At 42.1% G+C, this 17,940-nt stretch overlaps 1 protein-coding gene across 1 annotated transcript in view; it reads right to left on the bottom strand.

The window, feature by feature from the left end:
* The window catches only part of LOC126212758 (serine/arginine repetitive matrix protein 2-like), a 629,880-nt gene that overhangs the window by 166,696 nt on the left and 445,244 nt on the right, over positions 1-17,940 (bottom strand). Inside the window, exon 13 of the mRNA XM_049940165.1 lies at positions 13,098-13,281. Within this exon, the coding sequence (XP_049796122.1) occupies positions 13,098-13,281 (184 nt within the window). The remainder of the gene's footprint in view (positions 1-13,097; positions 13,282-17,940) is intronic.

Here is a 17,940-nt window from a genome sequence, read left to right as displayed (position 1 = left end):
TGTGTGAGTAGTTTTTGCATGAATATGTGAGAGTGTTGTTTACTTTAAAAGAAGATCTTTGGGCTGAAAGCTCACTTGTTTAGCAGTCTTTTTGTTGTGCCTGTCTGTGACTCCCTTTCATGATACTGTGGTTATTCCATCCTGGATTTTCTAGTGTTTAAAATAAACTCAGTATTTAATGAGAAATCAAAATGTCAAAATTCTTCATATTGTTCTGAACTGAAAAAACCAGGAGAAGCTATTTTACATTGAGCTACAATGAACAGATATCTGCTGAAAGGTATTCAGATACATAAAAATTTTAATTGCTTGTTCTCCACTTTTTCAAATTAAATTGCTCAATTTGGGCCTCCTATTGACCAAGTAAATAACTACTTTGGATTTAACTTCTAATTTTTTCAATGATCTTCAATTGATCAGAACAGTGCTGTTGTTTACGCAACTGTGATGTCTTTGCTCCAGTTTTCTGTTTTGGTTTTCACTGGAGATGGGAATCCTTCCATCAAAACATTTCCCTGCTTGGAATTTCATGTTCTTCATTCTTCATCATGTAATCTCCCCACGGAAAATTACCCTCTACCACGCAATAATTAATAATGGTCAATCAAATCATCCACAATTATTTACTTTTGAAAAGTATCTGATCAGATTTTTAAGTAATATATGCGCCGACAGCTCGTCGACGCCAAGGTATTTTTCTAGTACGTTTATTCTTTGGAACAACAGAGGTACAGATATGTATGCTCCATGGTCATTATAGAGGGAGAAGGACACAGCTTCGGAAGTATTGGTTGGAAGATTGTCGGATTGCTAAAAGACATTTTTACTCTTCTTTGCGCTAAAACGAGCTAGGAACGTTTGTGCCACTAGCGTGATAGATAAAGAGAAAGAAAACCCTGTAAAAGCGAATGACATGAGACTTGAAATCCACAGAAAACGGAACATGTACGGAGATGGATTCAATGTACAATTTTCCTCAGAAATAAGGTTTGTGACCATTTTATTCTAGAGTGAATGACGAATGAGTCCTCTGTCTGAATCATTGATGATTGTCTGGGCCCTGTAATTAATTGGGAAGTTTCAGCTGTGACGAAGAGAGCCTGCAATCTCTGAGTTTTTTTATAAATCGTCCAAAAAGGCTTCGTCCACATCTGAAATATTAGATCTGTCGTAAACTGAACGAATTGTTCAAACGATCGATTTTCCCAACTGAATGCAGCGCTTAATAATAATAACAATTGTAAAGATCTTTTCCAGCAAGCCAGCCGCTGAATATTAAGACGAAGGGCTCCACCAGAGATTCTACTAGGCTGATTTCACGTAAATAATATATTTAAACTGTACACAGAGAAAGGACAGAGAGAGAGAGAGAGCGAATGAAATTCTAGAAAATACTCAGAATCCTCCATTAGCATAATTGTTTGTCTGTCTTTTCACGGATCCGCCTACATATAAACCACGAAGCCCTGACTTTATTGTACCGATTTATGTGTGAGAGTGAAGGAGTAATAAAGGCGACAGATACACCTCTGTACAGACAAAACATTACACCAAGTTAGCGGCAAGCTGCATTCACATACTTTCATCATTTCCAAAAGTAGAGAGAAGTCATTATAATCACTTTTAGATTACTTCTTATATCTTACATCAGGTAAGTTCCCCCCCCCCCCCCCCCTCAACTGCCATGTTGAAAGTTTCACATGTGTACGTTGTGTTCATTCATCCAAAGTAGTTTCCTTATGTGCAAAACAGTTGTGAGTTTAGAACAGTGTGCACTCATCTACTCTTCATTAAGGTACAGGAGGAAAGGGGCATTTTTTAAAAAAAAAAGATCCAGAGCACGGACCACGTCTGTGGAGATGTGCTGCTTGCCATCATCCTCCTACACATATCCTAGCTGGTCTCCCCCAACAAGAATGGCATTCTCCTGTTATGCAGTTAATACACACATTTTGTTGTGTTTATCAGACGATGTGGTAAAGATGTGAAAGGAATCAGTCTTTGGAAACCTTTCCAATGTAATGGGAAGCTCTTTCTGTCTTTCTTTCCCGTCTTCCGAATGAGATTCGTGTGCATTCATCTCACCTCTCTTTAAAAATTTTTAATATATTCTGTAACAGAGCATGGTGAGCTTATCCTGCTTTATCTTAAACCATTCCTGATACTAACATTATTTCATTTTCTTTTTCTCAGTTCTTTTCAATAGTAGTTCATATACCATAAAAAATAGTTCATATACATAAAATGACTTAATTCTTATCCATCCAGTATTTCACTAAACCTCATTACCCATCACATATTACAATAGTATATAGTATTTAGTTCCTGTAAAAACATGCTATTTAAAGGAATGTTCATAATTTACGATACCTGTAAACCAGATCCATCAAAATTCAGTACCATTGAAAATGGATTGTTTCCGTATTGACGTAGCTTATTTGAAAGCTCTCATTCCCCTCTTTCAAGAAAACATTTTACTTTTCCTAAAAGCTGAATATGAGGGTCACTCCAAAATAAATGCACACTATTCTTGTAAAAATACAGTTTTCATTCTGCATGTGTGGAAGTTTTACAGTGTGTAGATACATCCTTCCCACTTGTTTTCAAACTTAGTTCAACCTGTTCCCGTGAGTGGCGCCGTCACAGCATGTCTTCAAGATGGCTGCTACACTTGACATTCGTCAGAAGCAACGTGCTGTCATAGAATTCCTGTCCTGTGAAAACGAGACAGCGGGAAACATCCACAAGAGGTTGAAAAAGGTGTACAGAGATGCTGCTGTCGATCGCAGTAGAGTTAGTCGGTGGGCGAGCAGGTTACGTGATGAAAGAGGGCACGGCAATATTGAGGATTGTCCTCGCAGCGGCAGGCCTCGTACTGCACACACTCCAGACAATGTGCAGAGAGTTAACGAATTGGTGACTGCTGACAGACGCATCACAGTGAACGAATTGTCACGCTACGTTGGGATAGGGGAAGGAAGTGTTTGCAGAATACTGAAAGTGTTGGCGTTAAAAAAGGTTTGTGCCAGGTGGGTTCCCAGGATGCTGACAGTGGCTCACAAAGAAATAAGAAAAACGGTATGCAGCGGATTTTTGGAACAGTACGAGAATGGTGGAGGTGAATTTCTTGGAAGAATTGTGACAGGTGATGAAACGTGGTTCCATCATTTTTCACCAGAGACAAAGAGGCAATCAGTGGAGTGGCATCGTGCAAATTCACTCAAGGAAAAAAAAAAAAAAAAATTCAAAACCACACCTTCTGCTGGAAAAGTTATGGCTACGGAGTTTTTCGATTCTGAAGGACTCTCGCTTGTGGACATCGTGCCGAGTGGAACCACCGTAAATTCTGATGCATATGTGACGACACTGAAGAAACTTCAAGCTCGACTGAGTCGTGTTCGACCACATCGGCAAAAGCAGGACGTTTTGCTGTTGGACTACAATGCACGGCCACATGTCAGTCAAAAAACAGTGGAAGCGATCACAAAATTCGGATGGACAACACTGAAACACCCGCCTTACAGCCCTGACCTGGCTCCGTGTGACTATCATCTCTTAGGGAAACTGAAAGACTCTCTTCGTGGAACAAGGTTTGAAGATGATGACTCCCTTGTGCAAGCTGTCAAACAGTGGCTCCAACATGTTCGTCCAGAATTTTACCGTGCGGGTATTCAGGTGCTGGTTCCATGATGGCGTAAGGCAGTTGAGAGGGATTGAAATTATGTGGAGAAATGAAAATATTGTTCCTAAAGGATGTATCTACACACTGTAAAACTTTAAAACATGTAGAATAAAAGATGGATTTTTTTGTTTTTTAAAAAATAGTGTGCATTTCTTTTGGAGTGACCATCATATTTCAAAAGTTATTCATATTCAAAATTTTCATTTTGCAGAATGTTCCAATCTTAAAATGTGATGCTTTCCTAAATTCAATGTTATAGTTCTGCAGGCCCAAAGTTTTCCATTTCTGAAAATGTATGGCATTATTTAAGTACGAGGGTTGTTTTTTAAGTAAGGGCCGTTCGCGCGTATAGTCCCGTAGTTCGCGCGGACGCCGCAACAAGCCACCGCGCCACTTGCCGGCATCCTTCCCGCTCACACTGACGCAAGTTGCAGCTCTGTAGCTGACGTGTACGCATTGCTGTGCTACTTTAAAATGTTTACGATTATTGAATCGCCCGCCGTGTGTGAGATACGGTCAGTGATACGTTTTTTGACCGCGAGAAGCCTATCAGCTGCAGAAATTCATCGTCAGTTAACAGAAGTTTACGGCTCGAACGCAATGAGTGAAGGTAAAGTGCGTCAATGGGTTAGAGAGTTTAAAAATGGCCGTCAAAACGTCCATGACGAAGAACGCTCGGGCCGGCCCTCTGTGATCACTGATGATTTGGTGGCTGCAGTCGAAACAAAGATTCGTGAGGACAGAAGATTCACAATTTCCACTCTTTCTTTGGAATTTCCACAAGTTTCAAGATCGGTTTTGTACAAAATTGGGTCTGAAAACCTAAACTTTAAGAAACTGTGTTCTCACTGGGTACCCAGACTCCTCACAGGGGAACCACAAAGGGAAGAGATTTGCCACTTCATTGGACTTTTTGATTCGTTACGAGGAAGAAGGGGATGACATGTTGAGTCAAATTGTCACTGGAGATGAAACGTGGGTATCCCGTATCACTCCCGAAAGCGAGCGACAATCGATGGAATGGCGACACACAACCTCACCCGTCGAGGTCAAAGCCAAAAGACACTGTCAAAGCACAAGATTATGACAACTGTGTTCTGGGACCAGTGCGGTGTTTTGCTAGTGGACTTTATGCCACGAGGAACGACAATCAACTCAGATGCCTACTGTGCAACTCTAAAGAAGCTCTGTAGAGCAATTCGAAACAAAAGGCGCGGCATGCTGACAAAAGGAGTTTTGCTCCTGCACGATAACGCTAGGCCTCACACCTCTCAAAACACTCGGGATTTGATTGATTCTTTTGTCTGGGAAGTTTTGGACCGTGCACCGTACAGCCCCGACCTTGCTCCTAGCGATTTCCAGCTTTTCCGGTACCTGAAACACCATCTTGGCAGGCAGCGCTTCAATGACGACGATGAAGTGAAAGCGGCCGTGAACTCTTGGCTGTCGGAGCAGGCGGTCGAATTCTTTGAAGAGGGAATTAAAAACTTAGTTGTACGGTATGACAAGTGCTTAAATAAACAAGGTAACTATGTAGAAAAATAGGTAAAAGTGTGTAGAATCAGAAAATAAAAGTTTTTTTACAAAAGTATTTGTATCGTTTTTTAAAAATAAAAACAGCCCTTACTTAAAAAACAACCCTCGTAACATGTTAGATTATTTGCAAATTGAAGGTGGAGGGGGAGAAAGGAAAGGGAAGGGACTACTGACGTCAGCTGCATTGGGACTTTATGCAGAATCGGTGGTGGCGAGTGAAAATGTGTGTTAGACTGGGATTCAAACCCTGGAAGTCCTGCTTACTACGCAGTTGCATTAACCACTGCACCAAACAAATGCAGTGTTTATCACAACTGCACAGACAATCTCAGCCGACTTAAATATACACCCAGTGCCAGCCATCCGTGTCTGTGTCCTCCACGTCTGCTACTGTGAGATTTCTACAGGAGATCGCATGTAATTATTGTGCGTCCGTATTGAAGAAGCTGGATTCATTGCCCATCAAGACAAATCAATTATATGAATGTGTGGTGTATCACAGCTGCAGATTCTGTGTCATGTTTGTTCTTCTGAACATGACCAAAAGAACGGACACCACACATTTCTATAATTAACATGTTACATTGTTAATTATCCCAAGTACAAAATTCCACTTTCCCGAAAATTCTTGGCGAATTTTGGGAATACCTGTGCACATTACAGTTTCCCTCTCAAAAAATTATATCTTTTATTGTGCCATTTCTGAATTATACAACTTCTCGTTAAACAAATTTACGTAACTGGTTATTATATCTCGGTGTCTTTTATGTTAACAATAGTCATGTAATAGTCATGTATTTTACCATTTTGTAATTTCTGCAATACATTTGTAAATAAGGGACCACACACAAAGCCTTAGTCCCTATTCACTAGTAAAAAGGTGAAAGCCTTAGTCCTCTTCCATTAGTGGAAAGGTGAATATACAAATTACTCAGTGCCCACTAATCAAAATATATAAGTCTCTGTCAGTTGACAGCCAATGGCCATTAGTTTAAAAGTGACAAACAATGTGAGTTCTCTATCAACAGTACTGTCAGACTACTTGTAGGATTTGTAACTGTGAAAGGAATCAGACTTGGAGAATCTTTTAAATGGAAAAGGAAGTTCTCTCTGTTTTTCTTTCTTTCCCTTCTTCCATATGGGACTCCTGGACACTCATCAGCACAGCTGTTATATTTGAGGTCTAGATGTGCAAGGGTCGTCCCATAAGTACGCAACCCAACAAAGAAAAGACAAAAATTTGGGAAAAAAATGTATTTATTTTTCAACATAATCTCCTTTCAGCTCTATACACTTCTCCCAGCAATGTTCAATACGTTCAATACCCTTTTTGTAACAAGAACTGTGTAACTCCTCAAAATAGCCATTAACTGCCAACATCATGTCTTCATTTGCTGAAAATCTTCGACCATCGAGCCTTTTTTTCAAGTCCAGGAACAAAAATTAATCCGACAAAGCTAAATCTGGTGAATAGGGTGTACGAGGCAGCAATTCAAACTTTAATTCATTACATTTGGCCATTGCAATAATGGGCTTGTGAACTGGTGCATTGTCCTGAAAACACTTTCTTCTTGGCCAAATGCGACCATTCTTACTTGATTTCTTCACCAAACTGTTGCAATAAGTTTGCATAATATTTGCTGTTGATAGTTTTTTCTTTTTCAAGGTGGTCAATGAAAATTTTCCCACAGGCATCCCAAAAAACCGACACCATGACCTTGCCTGCAGATGAAACAGTCTTCACCTTCTTTGGAGTCGGTTCTCCAATTTGTGTCCATTCATCTGATTGTTCTTTTCTCTCATGGGTGATGTGGTGGATGCAGTTTCATCCATGGTTATGAAATGGCACAACAACAAAAAATCAGCTTTGTTGCTGCAAAACTTTGCTAAAGACTCGATTCAAACATCTTCATGACATTGTTTTTGCTCGAGTGTGAGCAAACGCGGCACAAACCTTGCACACAGTTTTGTTGTGTCCAAATTTTCAGATAATATGTGATGTACCACACTTTTTGAAAAGCCTACTATGTCTGGTAGCTCATGCCCGTTCAGTCGATGATCGTCCAGTACCGCTTTGTGGATTTTCTTCACCATTTCTGGAGCCATCAACTCATTTGGTCGACCACTGCGATGCTCGTCTCGGCAGCTCGTACGGCCTCGTTTAAACTAAGCTACTCAATATTTTACTGTTGTCAACGAAGGAGCAGACTCTCCCAAAGCAGAATCTAGCTCAGTTTTAATATTGGTTACACTGAGGCCTTTCAAAAAAAATATTGTATCATATAACGATGATCAATTTTCTCCATTTTTACAAGTTCACTCACAACATTCACTATTGATGGCTGCCAAACAAATACTGAACAATGTGCATCTTCAAACTTGAAACATATGCTTCATAGATCGTATACTTTCTAATCCAGAGATATTTCTCAACGACTGCCATCTCTCGGTCAGGACGGGTACTTATGGGACCACCCTCGTACATGGCGTTTCACAATTCATATTAAAGGCAGAGAAGTTAGCATAGGAATGGAATGTTGCAATAATCCATCCACTACACAAAAATGAGATAGACTGGATCCAAATAATTATAGGGGTATATCCCTGCTGGATATTACTTATAAAATTTTTTCCAAGGTTCTGTATTTCAGAATTCATGAACAGCTTGATGGTGAACTAGGTGAATATCAAGGAGGCTTTCATCCAGGAGGAAGCTGTCCTGATCAAATTATTAGTCTCAAATGGATAATGAAACATCAAAGGGTCAGGGATAAGAAACTAGTGATCAGGTTTGTCAATTTTAAAAAGCCTACGACAGTACCCATCGGTAATCTCTACTGTCAATTCTTAAAGAATTTGGTTTACATCAGAAACTTTTCAGCCTCGTTGCAGTCACCCTTCGAAATACTAAAGCTATAGTAAGATTCAGAAATGAATTCTCTGAACCTTTTGAGATTCATACCGGCCTTCGACAAGGCGATGGATTGTCTCCATTATTGTTCAATTGTGTGCCGGAGAAAATCGTGCGTGAATGGAACAAGATATGCCCACCATCTGTTAAGATTGGAAGAAAGATTCAACTTAACTAACTTGCATTTGCAGATGATTTGGCACGGTTGGCAAACAATATTGATGAAGCAAAGGTTCAGATAGAACAACTAGAACGATTAGCAGCAAAGGTCAGATTGAGAAAGCTGTAAACTGATGTAAACCATTGTAGAAATAAACAGGTCTATGTACTTATAAAAAAATAGGAGACCTTACTTTTGGGATTGCGCTCGTACGTAAGCATCCTGTCCGATCACTTGCATTAATTCATGTTCATTGTGCATTCCGACGGACTTGGAAAATTCCAGCAGGACAATGTGATATCCTACATGAGCATAATTGCTTCAGAGTGGCTAGAGAAACACTCTTCTGACTTTAAACACTTCCGTTGGGCACCAAACTCCCCAGACATGAACATTATTACGCATATCTGGAATGCCTTGCAATGTGCTGTCAGAAAAGATCTCTACCTCCTTGTACTCCTATGGATTTATGGACAGTCCAGCAGCATTCACGGTGTCCATTCCCTCCAGCACTACTTCAGACATTACTCGTGTCCGTGCCACGTCGTGTTGCGGCACTTCTGCGTGCTCGCAGGGGCACTACACGATATTAGGCAGGTGTACCAGCTTCTTTGGCTCTTCTGTAAATATACTGGCAGCAATAGAATCATTCTGAGGTCAGCTTCAAATACTGGTTCTCTAAATTTTCTCAATAATGTTCCTTGAGAAACACAACACGTTCCCCCCAGGAATTCCCATTTCAGTTCACCAAGCACCTCCATAACACTTGAATGGTGTTCAAACCTACCGGTAACAAATATAGCAGCACACCTCTGAATTGCTTCAATGTCTTTCTTTAACCTGACGTGGCAGGCATCCCAAGCACTCATGCAGTACTCAAGAATACATTCCACTAATGCAAGAATACATTACACTACAAGAATACATTGCACATGAACCACACTTTCTTAAAGTCCTCCCAATGAACCAATGTTGAAAATTCACCTCCCCTACTACAATCCTGACATGCTCCTTCAATTTCATATCACATTGCATCATTACACCTAGATATTTAATCGACATTACTGTCCAGCAATGATGTATTTGAACATTATGGGTTTGCTTTATTACAGGGTGTTTCAAAAATGACCGGTATATTTGAAACGGCAATAAAAACTAAACGAGCAGTGATAGAAATACACCGTTTGTTGCAATATGCTTGGGACAACAGTACATTTTCAGGCAGACAAACTTTCGAAATTACAGTAGTTACAATTTTCAACAACAGATGGCGCTGCGGTCTGGGAAACTCTATAGTACGATATTTTCCACATATCCACCATGCGTAGCAATAATATGGCGTAGTCTCTGAATGAAATTACCCGAAACCTTTGACAACGTGTCTGGCGGAATGGCTTCACGTGCAGATGAGATGTACTGCTTCAGCTGTTCAATTGTTTCTGGATTCTGGCGGTACACCTGGTCTTTCAAGTGTCCCCACAGAAAGAAGTCACAGGGGTTCATGTCTGGCGAATAGGGAGGCCAATCCACGCCGCCTCCTGTATGTTTCGGATAGCCCAAAGCAATCACACGATCATCGAAATATTCATTCAGGAAATTAAAGACGTCGGCCGTGCGATGTGGCCGGGCACCATCTTGCATAAACCACGAGGTGTTCGCAGTGTCGTCTAAGGCAGTTTGTACCGCCACAAATTCACGAAGAATGTCCAGATAGCGTGATGCAGTAATCGTTTCGGATCTGAAAAATGGGCCAATGATTCCTTTGGAAGAAATGGCGGCCCAGACCAGTACTTTTTGAGGATGCAGGGACGATGGGACTGCAACATGGGGCTTTTCGGTTCCCCATATGCGCCAGTTCTGTTTATTGACGAAGCCGTCCAGGTAAAAATAAGCTTCGTCAGTAAACCAAATGCTGCCCACATGCATATCGCCGTCATCAATCCTGTGCACTATATCGTTAGCGAATGTCTCTCGTGCAGCAACGGTAGTGGCGCTGAGGGGTTGCCGCGTTTGAATTTTGTACGGATAGAGGTGTAAACTCTGGTGCACGAGACGATACGTGGACGTTGGCGTCATTTGGACCGCAGCTGCAACACGGCGAACGGAAACCCGAGGCCGCTGTCGGATCACCTGCTGCACTAGCTGCGCGTTGCCCTCTGTGGTTGCCGTACGCGGTCGCCCTACCTTTCCAGCACGTTCATCTGTCACGTTCCCAGTCCGTTGAAATTTTTCAAACAGATCCTTTATTGTATCGCTTTTCGGTCCTTTGGTTACATTAAAACTCCGTTGAAAACTTCATCTTGTTGCAACAACACCAGAAAAATCCTCTGTTCTAAGGAATAAACCATGTTGTCCACAGCACACTTGCACGTTGTGAACAGCACACGCTTACAGCAGAAAGATGATGTACAGAATGGCGCACCCACAGACTGCGTTGTCTTCTATATCTTTCACATCACTTGCAGCGCCATCTGTTGTTGAAAATTGTAACTACTGTAATTTCAAAAGTTTGTCCACCTGAAAATGTACTGTTGTCCCAAGCATATTGCAACAAACGGTGTATTTCTATCGCTGCTCGTTTAGTTTTCATTGCCGTTTCAAATATACTGGTCATTTGTGAAACACCCTGTATCTGTATCATGTTAATCAATCTCCTTCTCTCTATAAATTTCTTTTGACCATAAGATTTCCTTTTAGTGCAGCGTGTTTTTGTGGCCCTTCTTTGCATCCACATCTCTACTGCATCTCATCTCTTTCTTTTCTTGTTTCCCTACAGTCCACCCTCTACAATCATATCTTAAAATGCTCCAAATAAATGTCTTGAAGAATTTCTTTGGTCTTTCTATATTAATTGTTTGTTTGGTGAAAAATTACTCTCATTTATGAATGCTCGTTTAGTCTGCAATTCTTCTTTTAATATCCATTACACTTCTGTTGGCATTTGTTACTGTACTTCCCAAGTGCCAAAATCCATTTACTTGCATTATCATTTTATTTCCTATATTACTGTTTGCCCTTATTTGTCTGTTTGATTTATCTGTCAAATTGCTTTAGTCTTGATGGTGTTTATTTTTCATTTTGTGGCTGTCCCAGGCAAAAGTGAGACAATTTTTTAAATATATAGTTAATGTACTTTACACAACCTGCAAAGACTACTGTTAATCATCAAATAAAATACAATGCACTTTTTACCATTAATTTTTATGCCTTTGGTGCTGCTTTTAATACTTTGCACTGCACTTTCTGTAAATAAATTAAATAAATAAGGATAAATAAGGAGAAGGGGAGAGAGGGAGAGGGAGAGGGAGAGGGAGAGGGAGAGAGAGAGAGAGAGAGAGAGAGAGAGAGAGAGAGAGAGGACAGCCTTGTGGTGCACCTCTCCTTATCCACAACTCCTAATTCCATTGATATCTATTTCTGTACTCTGTTTTTTGTAGATCGTAATTTGTGAAAATTATACAAGGTGTACAACTTTGCTTCTTACACATGTATCATTCAATGTATTTTGCATCGCTGGCCACTACTGTCTCCCATCTTTCGGGCAGCGTACGAATCCCGCATTGAACAATTTGTTCATCTTTCGAAGCGATCCACAAATCAATCCAATTTGTGACTTCTTTACGAGATCGGAAGTGTTGGTCAGCCAGGCCGTGTGCCACTGATCTAAACAGGTGATAGTCAGAGGGAGCAATGTCTGGAGAATACACCAGATGAGGTAGGACTTCCCATTTTAACGTTTCCAAGTACGTTTTGACCTCTTTTGCAGCGTGGAGTCGAGCGTTGTCGTGCTGCAAAATCACTTTATCATTCCTCTCGCTGTATTGTGGCCATTTGTCTTTTAATGCTCTACTCAAATGCATTAATCGCATTTGATAACGAGCACCTGTGATTGTTTCACTCGGTTTTAACACCTCACAGTACATGATGCTGAGCTGGTCACACCAAATGGAGAGCACAATCTTGGAGCCGTGCATATTCGGTTTGGCCGTCAACGTGGAAGCACATCTGGGATATCCCCACGATTTTTTGCATTTTTCATCCCCGGTCACAATGCGATGCAGAAATCTCTTCCGTTTTTGCCCCGCAAGCTACTGTTCACAAACACACAAACGCCGCTCAACGTCTCTTGGTTTCAGCTCAAACGGGACTCAAGTTCCTTCTTTCTGAATTATGCCCATAGCCTTGAGACATTTTGAAATGGCTTGCTGTGTCATTCCCACTAATCGTAGCAATTCTTCTAAAGTTTGATGCAAATCTTCACTCAGCAATGTGTGCAATTCTGCATCTTCGAAAACTCTCTCTTCCACCGCAATGCCAGTCTACAAGGTTAAAATAACCATTCTTGAAGCGTTGAAACCACTCACGACACGTTTTTTCACTAACAGCATCCTTACCATATGTACTTGAGAACATCTGATGAAACTCAGCCGCTGTTTTCGTCATACTGAAAAAAACAGTAACACCTCCCACAAATGACGGGAATTAGGCTCCTAAACTGACATTTTCAATCGAGAACAATTTTATGATGCAGACACAAATCGACTAATGTTTGAATGAGATTATGTTGACCAAGCTAAATGCCTGACATCTGCGAACTGTTTCTTTCGACCACGACTTACCGTTTTCGCCACCTGTTGGCAAACGGCGAAAGCAAAGTTGTACACCTTATAGTGTAGTCAATAGAGTGGTTGAAATGAAGGAAGGATGGGAGGAAAAAGAAAGGCAACAGACTTCTAAAGATGTGAAGAGGATGGTGGGACTGTACAGAGAACAGCCACAGAAAGCACTGCTGTGGCGTTCCAACTCACCAGTGGAGCATTCGAGGTGGGGTGGACTTTCCTTTTGGCGTCGTGTGTGGCGGCTGCGGGCTGCGGCGTGGACTTCTTCTGCGCGAGCAGCGGCTGCCTCTGCGCGGCGTCCTCCTGCGCGTTCGGCTGCTGCTGCTGCTGCTGCTTCTTGGACTTGTACGGTTTCAGCAGGAGTGGGGAGGACCTGAAGGTGAGAAACTTCGACTCATTTCAGCAATAAATGACTACAGTTGCAGAGACTGGGAACCAAAATCTACGGAAATGACACCGTCACTTCCCTGACAGTGTACTGCAGACGCTGTTGCCATCATTTTTCGTGCAGCACATACTGTGGTAAAATGTCACGTCAATTTTTTAAAAAGTAATTAGAAGAGGGCACAAATCAATCCACTCAGCTCCAGAGACATGCAGCTAAAAGTAGGTTCACAGAGCTCTATGAAGGCAAATGGTATATTCCGATCATCAACACAGCTCCTGACGAGGGTGGCAACTTCGTTTTATCGAAATGCTTTGCTACGATTTCCAGGTTTACCCAGCCTGAAATTCCAAATTTCCCTAAACCCATTTTTGTTGTATGTGAGACCAAGTTTACTTGACTTGAGTTGTCACTTACTAGTGGTTATTCAAAGTTCAGCTACGATTTACAGTTTTATCAACAGTTCTGTGAGTCATGAGCTAGCCTTCATTGCTCCTGGGAATTACCTCTTTACTGGTTAATTCCTATAATGAAGCAAAAAGAGAAACAAGCCACTGTTAATAATGCCATTTATTTGTAACAAATATCTCTGGTACTAGTTTTGGACAGAATGATATATCATCAGATGGCTGTTCACATTAATTGTTACATATATCTTATGCTGTACGTGCAATGTAGGCTGACTTTTGTACCTCAGGGTGATGACGCCAAATACACACATCAAAAAAGGTTTTGCATCACCTCGGTTCCAAGAGTTCCAGAACCTGTACAGAAAATTGGAATAGAGATCAACATAAACAACATTTCCACCCTTTTTATTGCTCATGAAAACCACACATTGCATGTTGTACCACCACACAGCGAGACCTTCAGAGGTGGTGGTCCAGATTGCTGTACACACCGGTACCTCTAACATGCAGTAGCACGTCCTCTTGCATTGATGCCTGCCGGTATTTGTCATGGCATACTATCCACAAGTTCATCAAGGCACTGTTGGTCCACATTGTCCTACTCTTCAATGGTGATTCCACATAGATCCCTCAGAGTGATTGGTGGGTCACGTCATCCATAAACAGCCCTTTTCAGTCAATCCCGGGCATGTTTGATAGGGTTCATGTCTGGAGAACATGCTGGCCACTATAGTCGAGCAATGTTGTTATCCTGAAGGAAGTCATTCGCAAGACGTCCACGATGGGGGCGCGAATTGTCGTCCATGAAGAGGATTGCCTCGCCAATATGCTGCCGATATGGTTGCACTATCGGTCGGAGGATGGCATTCTCATATCGTACATCCGTTACGGCACCATCCATGACCACCAGCGGCGCACGTCGGCCCCACATAATGCCACCCAAAAACAGCAGGGAACCTCCACCTCGCTGCACTCGCTGGACAGTGTGTCTAAGGTGCTCAGCCTGACTGGGTTACCTCCAAACACGTCTCCAACAACTGTCCGGTTGAAGGCATATGTGACACTTATTGGTGAAGAGAACGTGACACCAATCCTGAGCAGTCCATTCGGCATGTTGCTGAGCCCATCTGTACCACACTGCACGGTGTCGTGGTTCCAAAATGGGCCTCGCCACGGATGCCAGGAGAGAAGCTGCACATCATGCAACCTATTGGACACAGTTCGAGTCATAACACAATATCCTGTGGCTGCACAAAAAGCATTATTCAACATGGTGGCGCAGCTGTCAGGGATCCTCCGAGCCATAATCCGTAGGTAGCGGGCATCCACTGCAGTAGTAGCTCTTGGACAGCACGAGCGAGGCATGTCATCGACAGTTCCTGTCTCTCCGTATCTCCTCCGTGTCTGAACAACATCGCTTTGGCTCTCTCCGAGACACCTGGATACTTCCCTTGTTGAGAGCCCTTCCTGGCACAAAGTAACAATGCGGACACGACCGAACCACAGTATTGACCGTCTAGGCATGGTTGAATGTCAGACAACACGAGCCGTGTACCTCCTTCCTGGTGGAATGACTGGAACTGATTGGCTGTCGGAACTTCTGCATCTAATAGGCGCATCTCATGCATGGTTGTTTACATCTTTGGGTGGGTTTAGTGACATCTCTGAACAGTCAAAGGGGCTGTGTCTGTGATACAATATCCACAGTCAACATCTATCTTCAGGAGTTCTGGCAACCAGGATGATGCAAAACTTGTTTTGATGTGTCATCATCATCATCATCATCATCATCATCATCATCATCATCATCATCATCATTTAAGGCTGATTATGCCTTTCAGCGTTCAGTCTGGAGCATAGCCCCCTTATAAAATTCCTCCATGATCCCCTATTCAGTTCTAACATTGGTGCCTCTTCTGATGTTAAGCCTATTACTTCAACATCATTCTTAACCAAATCCAGGAACCTTCTCCTTGGTCTGCCCCGACTCCTCCCACCCTCTGCTGCTGAACCCATGAGTCTTGGGTAACCTTGCTTCTCCCATGCGTGTAACATGACCCCACCATCTAAGCCTGTTCGCCCTGACTGCTACATCTATAGAGTTCATTCCCAGCTTTTCTTTGATTTCCTCATTGTGGACACCCTCCTGCCATTGTTCCCGTCTACTAGTACCTGCAATCATCCTAGCTACTTTCATATCCGTAACCTCAACCTTGTTGATAAGGTAACCTGAACCCACCCAGCTTTCGCTCCCATACAACAAAGTTGGTCGAAAGATTGAACGGTGCACAGATAACTTAGCCTCGGTACTGACTTCCTTCTTGCAGAAGGGAGTAGATCGTAGCTGAGCGCTCACCGCATTAGCTTTGCTACACCTCGCTTCCAGTTCTTTCACTATGTGGCCATCCTGTGAGAATATGCATCCTAAGTACTTGAAACCGTCCACCTGTTCTAACTTTGTTCCTCCTATTTGGCACTCAATCCGTTTATATTTCTTTCCCACTGACATTACTTTCGTTTTGGAGATGCTAATCTTCATGCCATAGTCCTTACATTTCTGATCCAGCTCTGATTTCCAGGAAATTAAACTTTCCTGAGAAGACAGTTTTATGGTAGCAACAAGTCATCACTGTACAGACCAGTGAAAGCAGATACATGATAATTTCAGAAGGTTGAAAGATTTAAACACCTAGAAGAATGGACAGTAATTGATCTGACAGAAAAAGAACCTCTGTAAGGACTATTATACAAGATGAATGTAGCATACAAACTCTCTATCAACATTTACAGTAACAAGAACCTTTCACTCAGTGCAAAATTAAGACAATACCAGACAAACGCTGTCCCTGAAGACCTGTACTCAGCAGAAATTCTGCACTCTGTACGGATATGATTACTTAGGAGGCTTAACTTGCAGAATGGATGATTTCTGGGAAGGTAATAAGGCTTTGAAGGACAGGAGATTGTCAACATATATAAGGTGAGCAAACCAAGAACTGTATACCTAGACAGGGAGGTCTTCAAATTCTTTTAGGACATCATGAACTGTAATGAAACTTCCTGGCAGATTAAAACTGTGTGCCGGGCTGAGACTCGAACTCGGGACCTTTGCCTTTCGCGGGCAAGTGCTCTACCATCTGAGCTACCCCAGCACGACTCACGCCCCGTCCTCACACCTTTACTTCTGCCAGTACCTCGTCTCCTACTATCCAAACTTTACAGAAGCTCTCCTGCGAAAGTTGGAAGGTAGGAGACGAGGTACTGGCAGAAGTAAAGCTGCGAGGACGGGGCGTGAGTCGTGCTCGGGTAGCTCAGATGGTAGAGCACTTGCCCGCGAAAGGCAAAGGTCCCGAGTTCGAGTCTCGGTCGGGCACACAGTTTTTATCTGCCAGGAAGTTTCATATCAGCACACACTCCGCTGCAGAGTGAAAGTCTCATTCTGGAATCATGGACTGTGTTCTTCAGTCACATACTTAGGATGGACCAGGTCAGGTAGATGCATTAAGATAATACACTTTCATCTGAACACGAGAATGAAAGTACACTGGATCTGAGAGGTACAAAAGGAATCTGCAATTAATAGGAATTTAGGAAACAAAGATTTACAACAACATGACTAAAATAAAAAAAAAACTGAGGTTGCCATAGATTTCTAGCACAGAATTAAATCCATGACAAAACGACCATGGGAAGAGGAGTGATGAAGGCTCCAAAGAATGAAATTAAAGAATAGTGGACAAGGATAGAGACCAAAAGAGAAGTAGATGGTCTGATTAATATTGTCCTTTAACACTATCAAAACACTGGTAGTAAACATCGATTAATTGTGCATGAAAGCATGACATTTGTTGCGAGAAGCAGAAAGTGAAAATCTTTGTGGAGATCGGTATGACACCTTTAAACTCAGTTAGTTGAGCCTTCTGGCAGCCCATAATAGCTCTACTCCGTAGAAGCCATGCACCCAAAACTCTGCTACATTGAGCTGACCGACCACCATCTGCTTGAAAAACATCACCCGACATCAGCAGTTATAAAAATATCGTTAATATTTTCCGTCATTTCTCCTCAGCTGCTACTCAAATTATGCTCTGTCATATAGATAAATACGAATTTGGTCTTCTGCAACTGTATATTTTGTTTCTGTCTACCAATAACAATATTTTCACTGCCTGTAAAGCATTTCCACAGCAGGCCTAAAACACGTATAACAAGATCCTCATCGAACTCCACCGAACAA

Source organism: Schistocerca nitens, chromosome 11, assembly GCF_023898315.1.
Source record: "Schistocerca nitens isolate TAMUIC-IGC-003100 chromosome 11, iqSchNite1.1, whole genome shotgun sequence".
Lineage (NCBI taxonomy): Eukaryota > Metazoa > Arthropoda > Insecta > Orthoptera > Acrididae > Schistocerca > Schistocerca nitens.
This window is presented reverse-complemented; position numbering and strand designations above follow the sequence as displayed.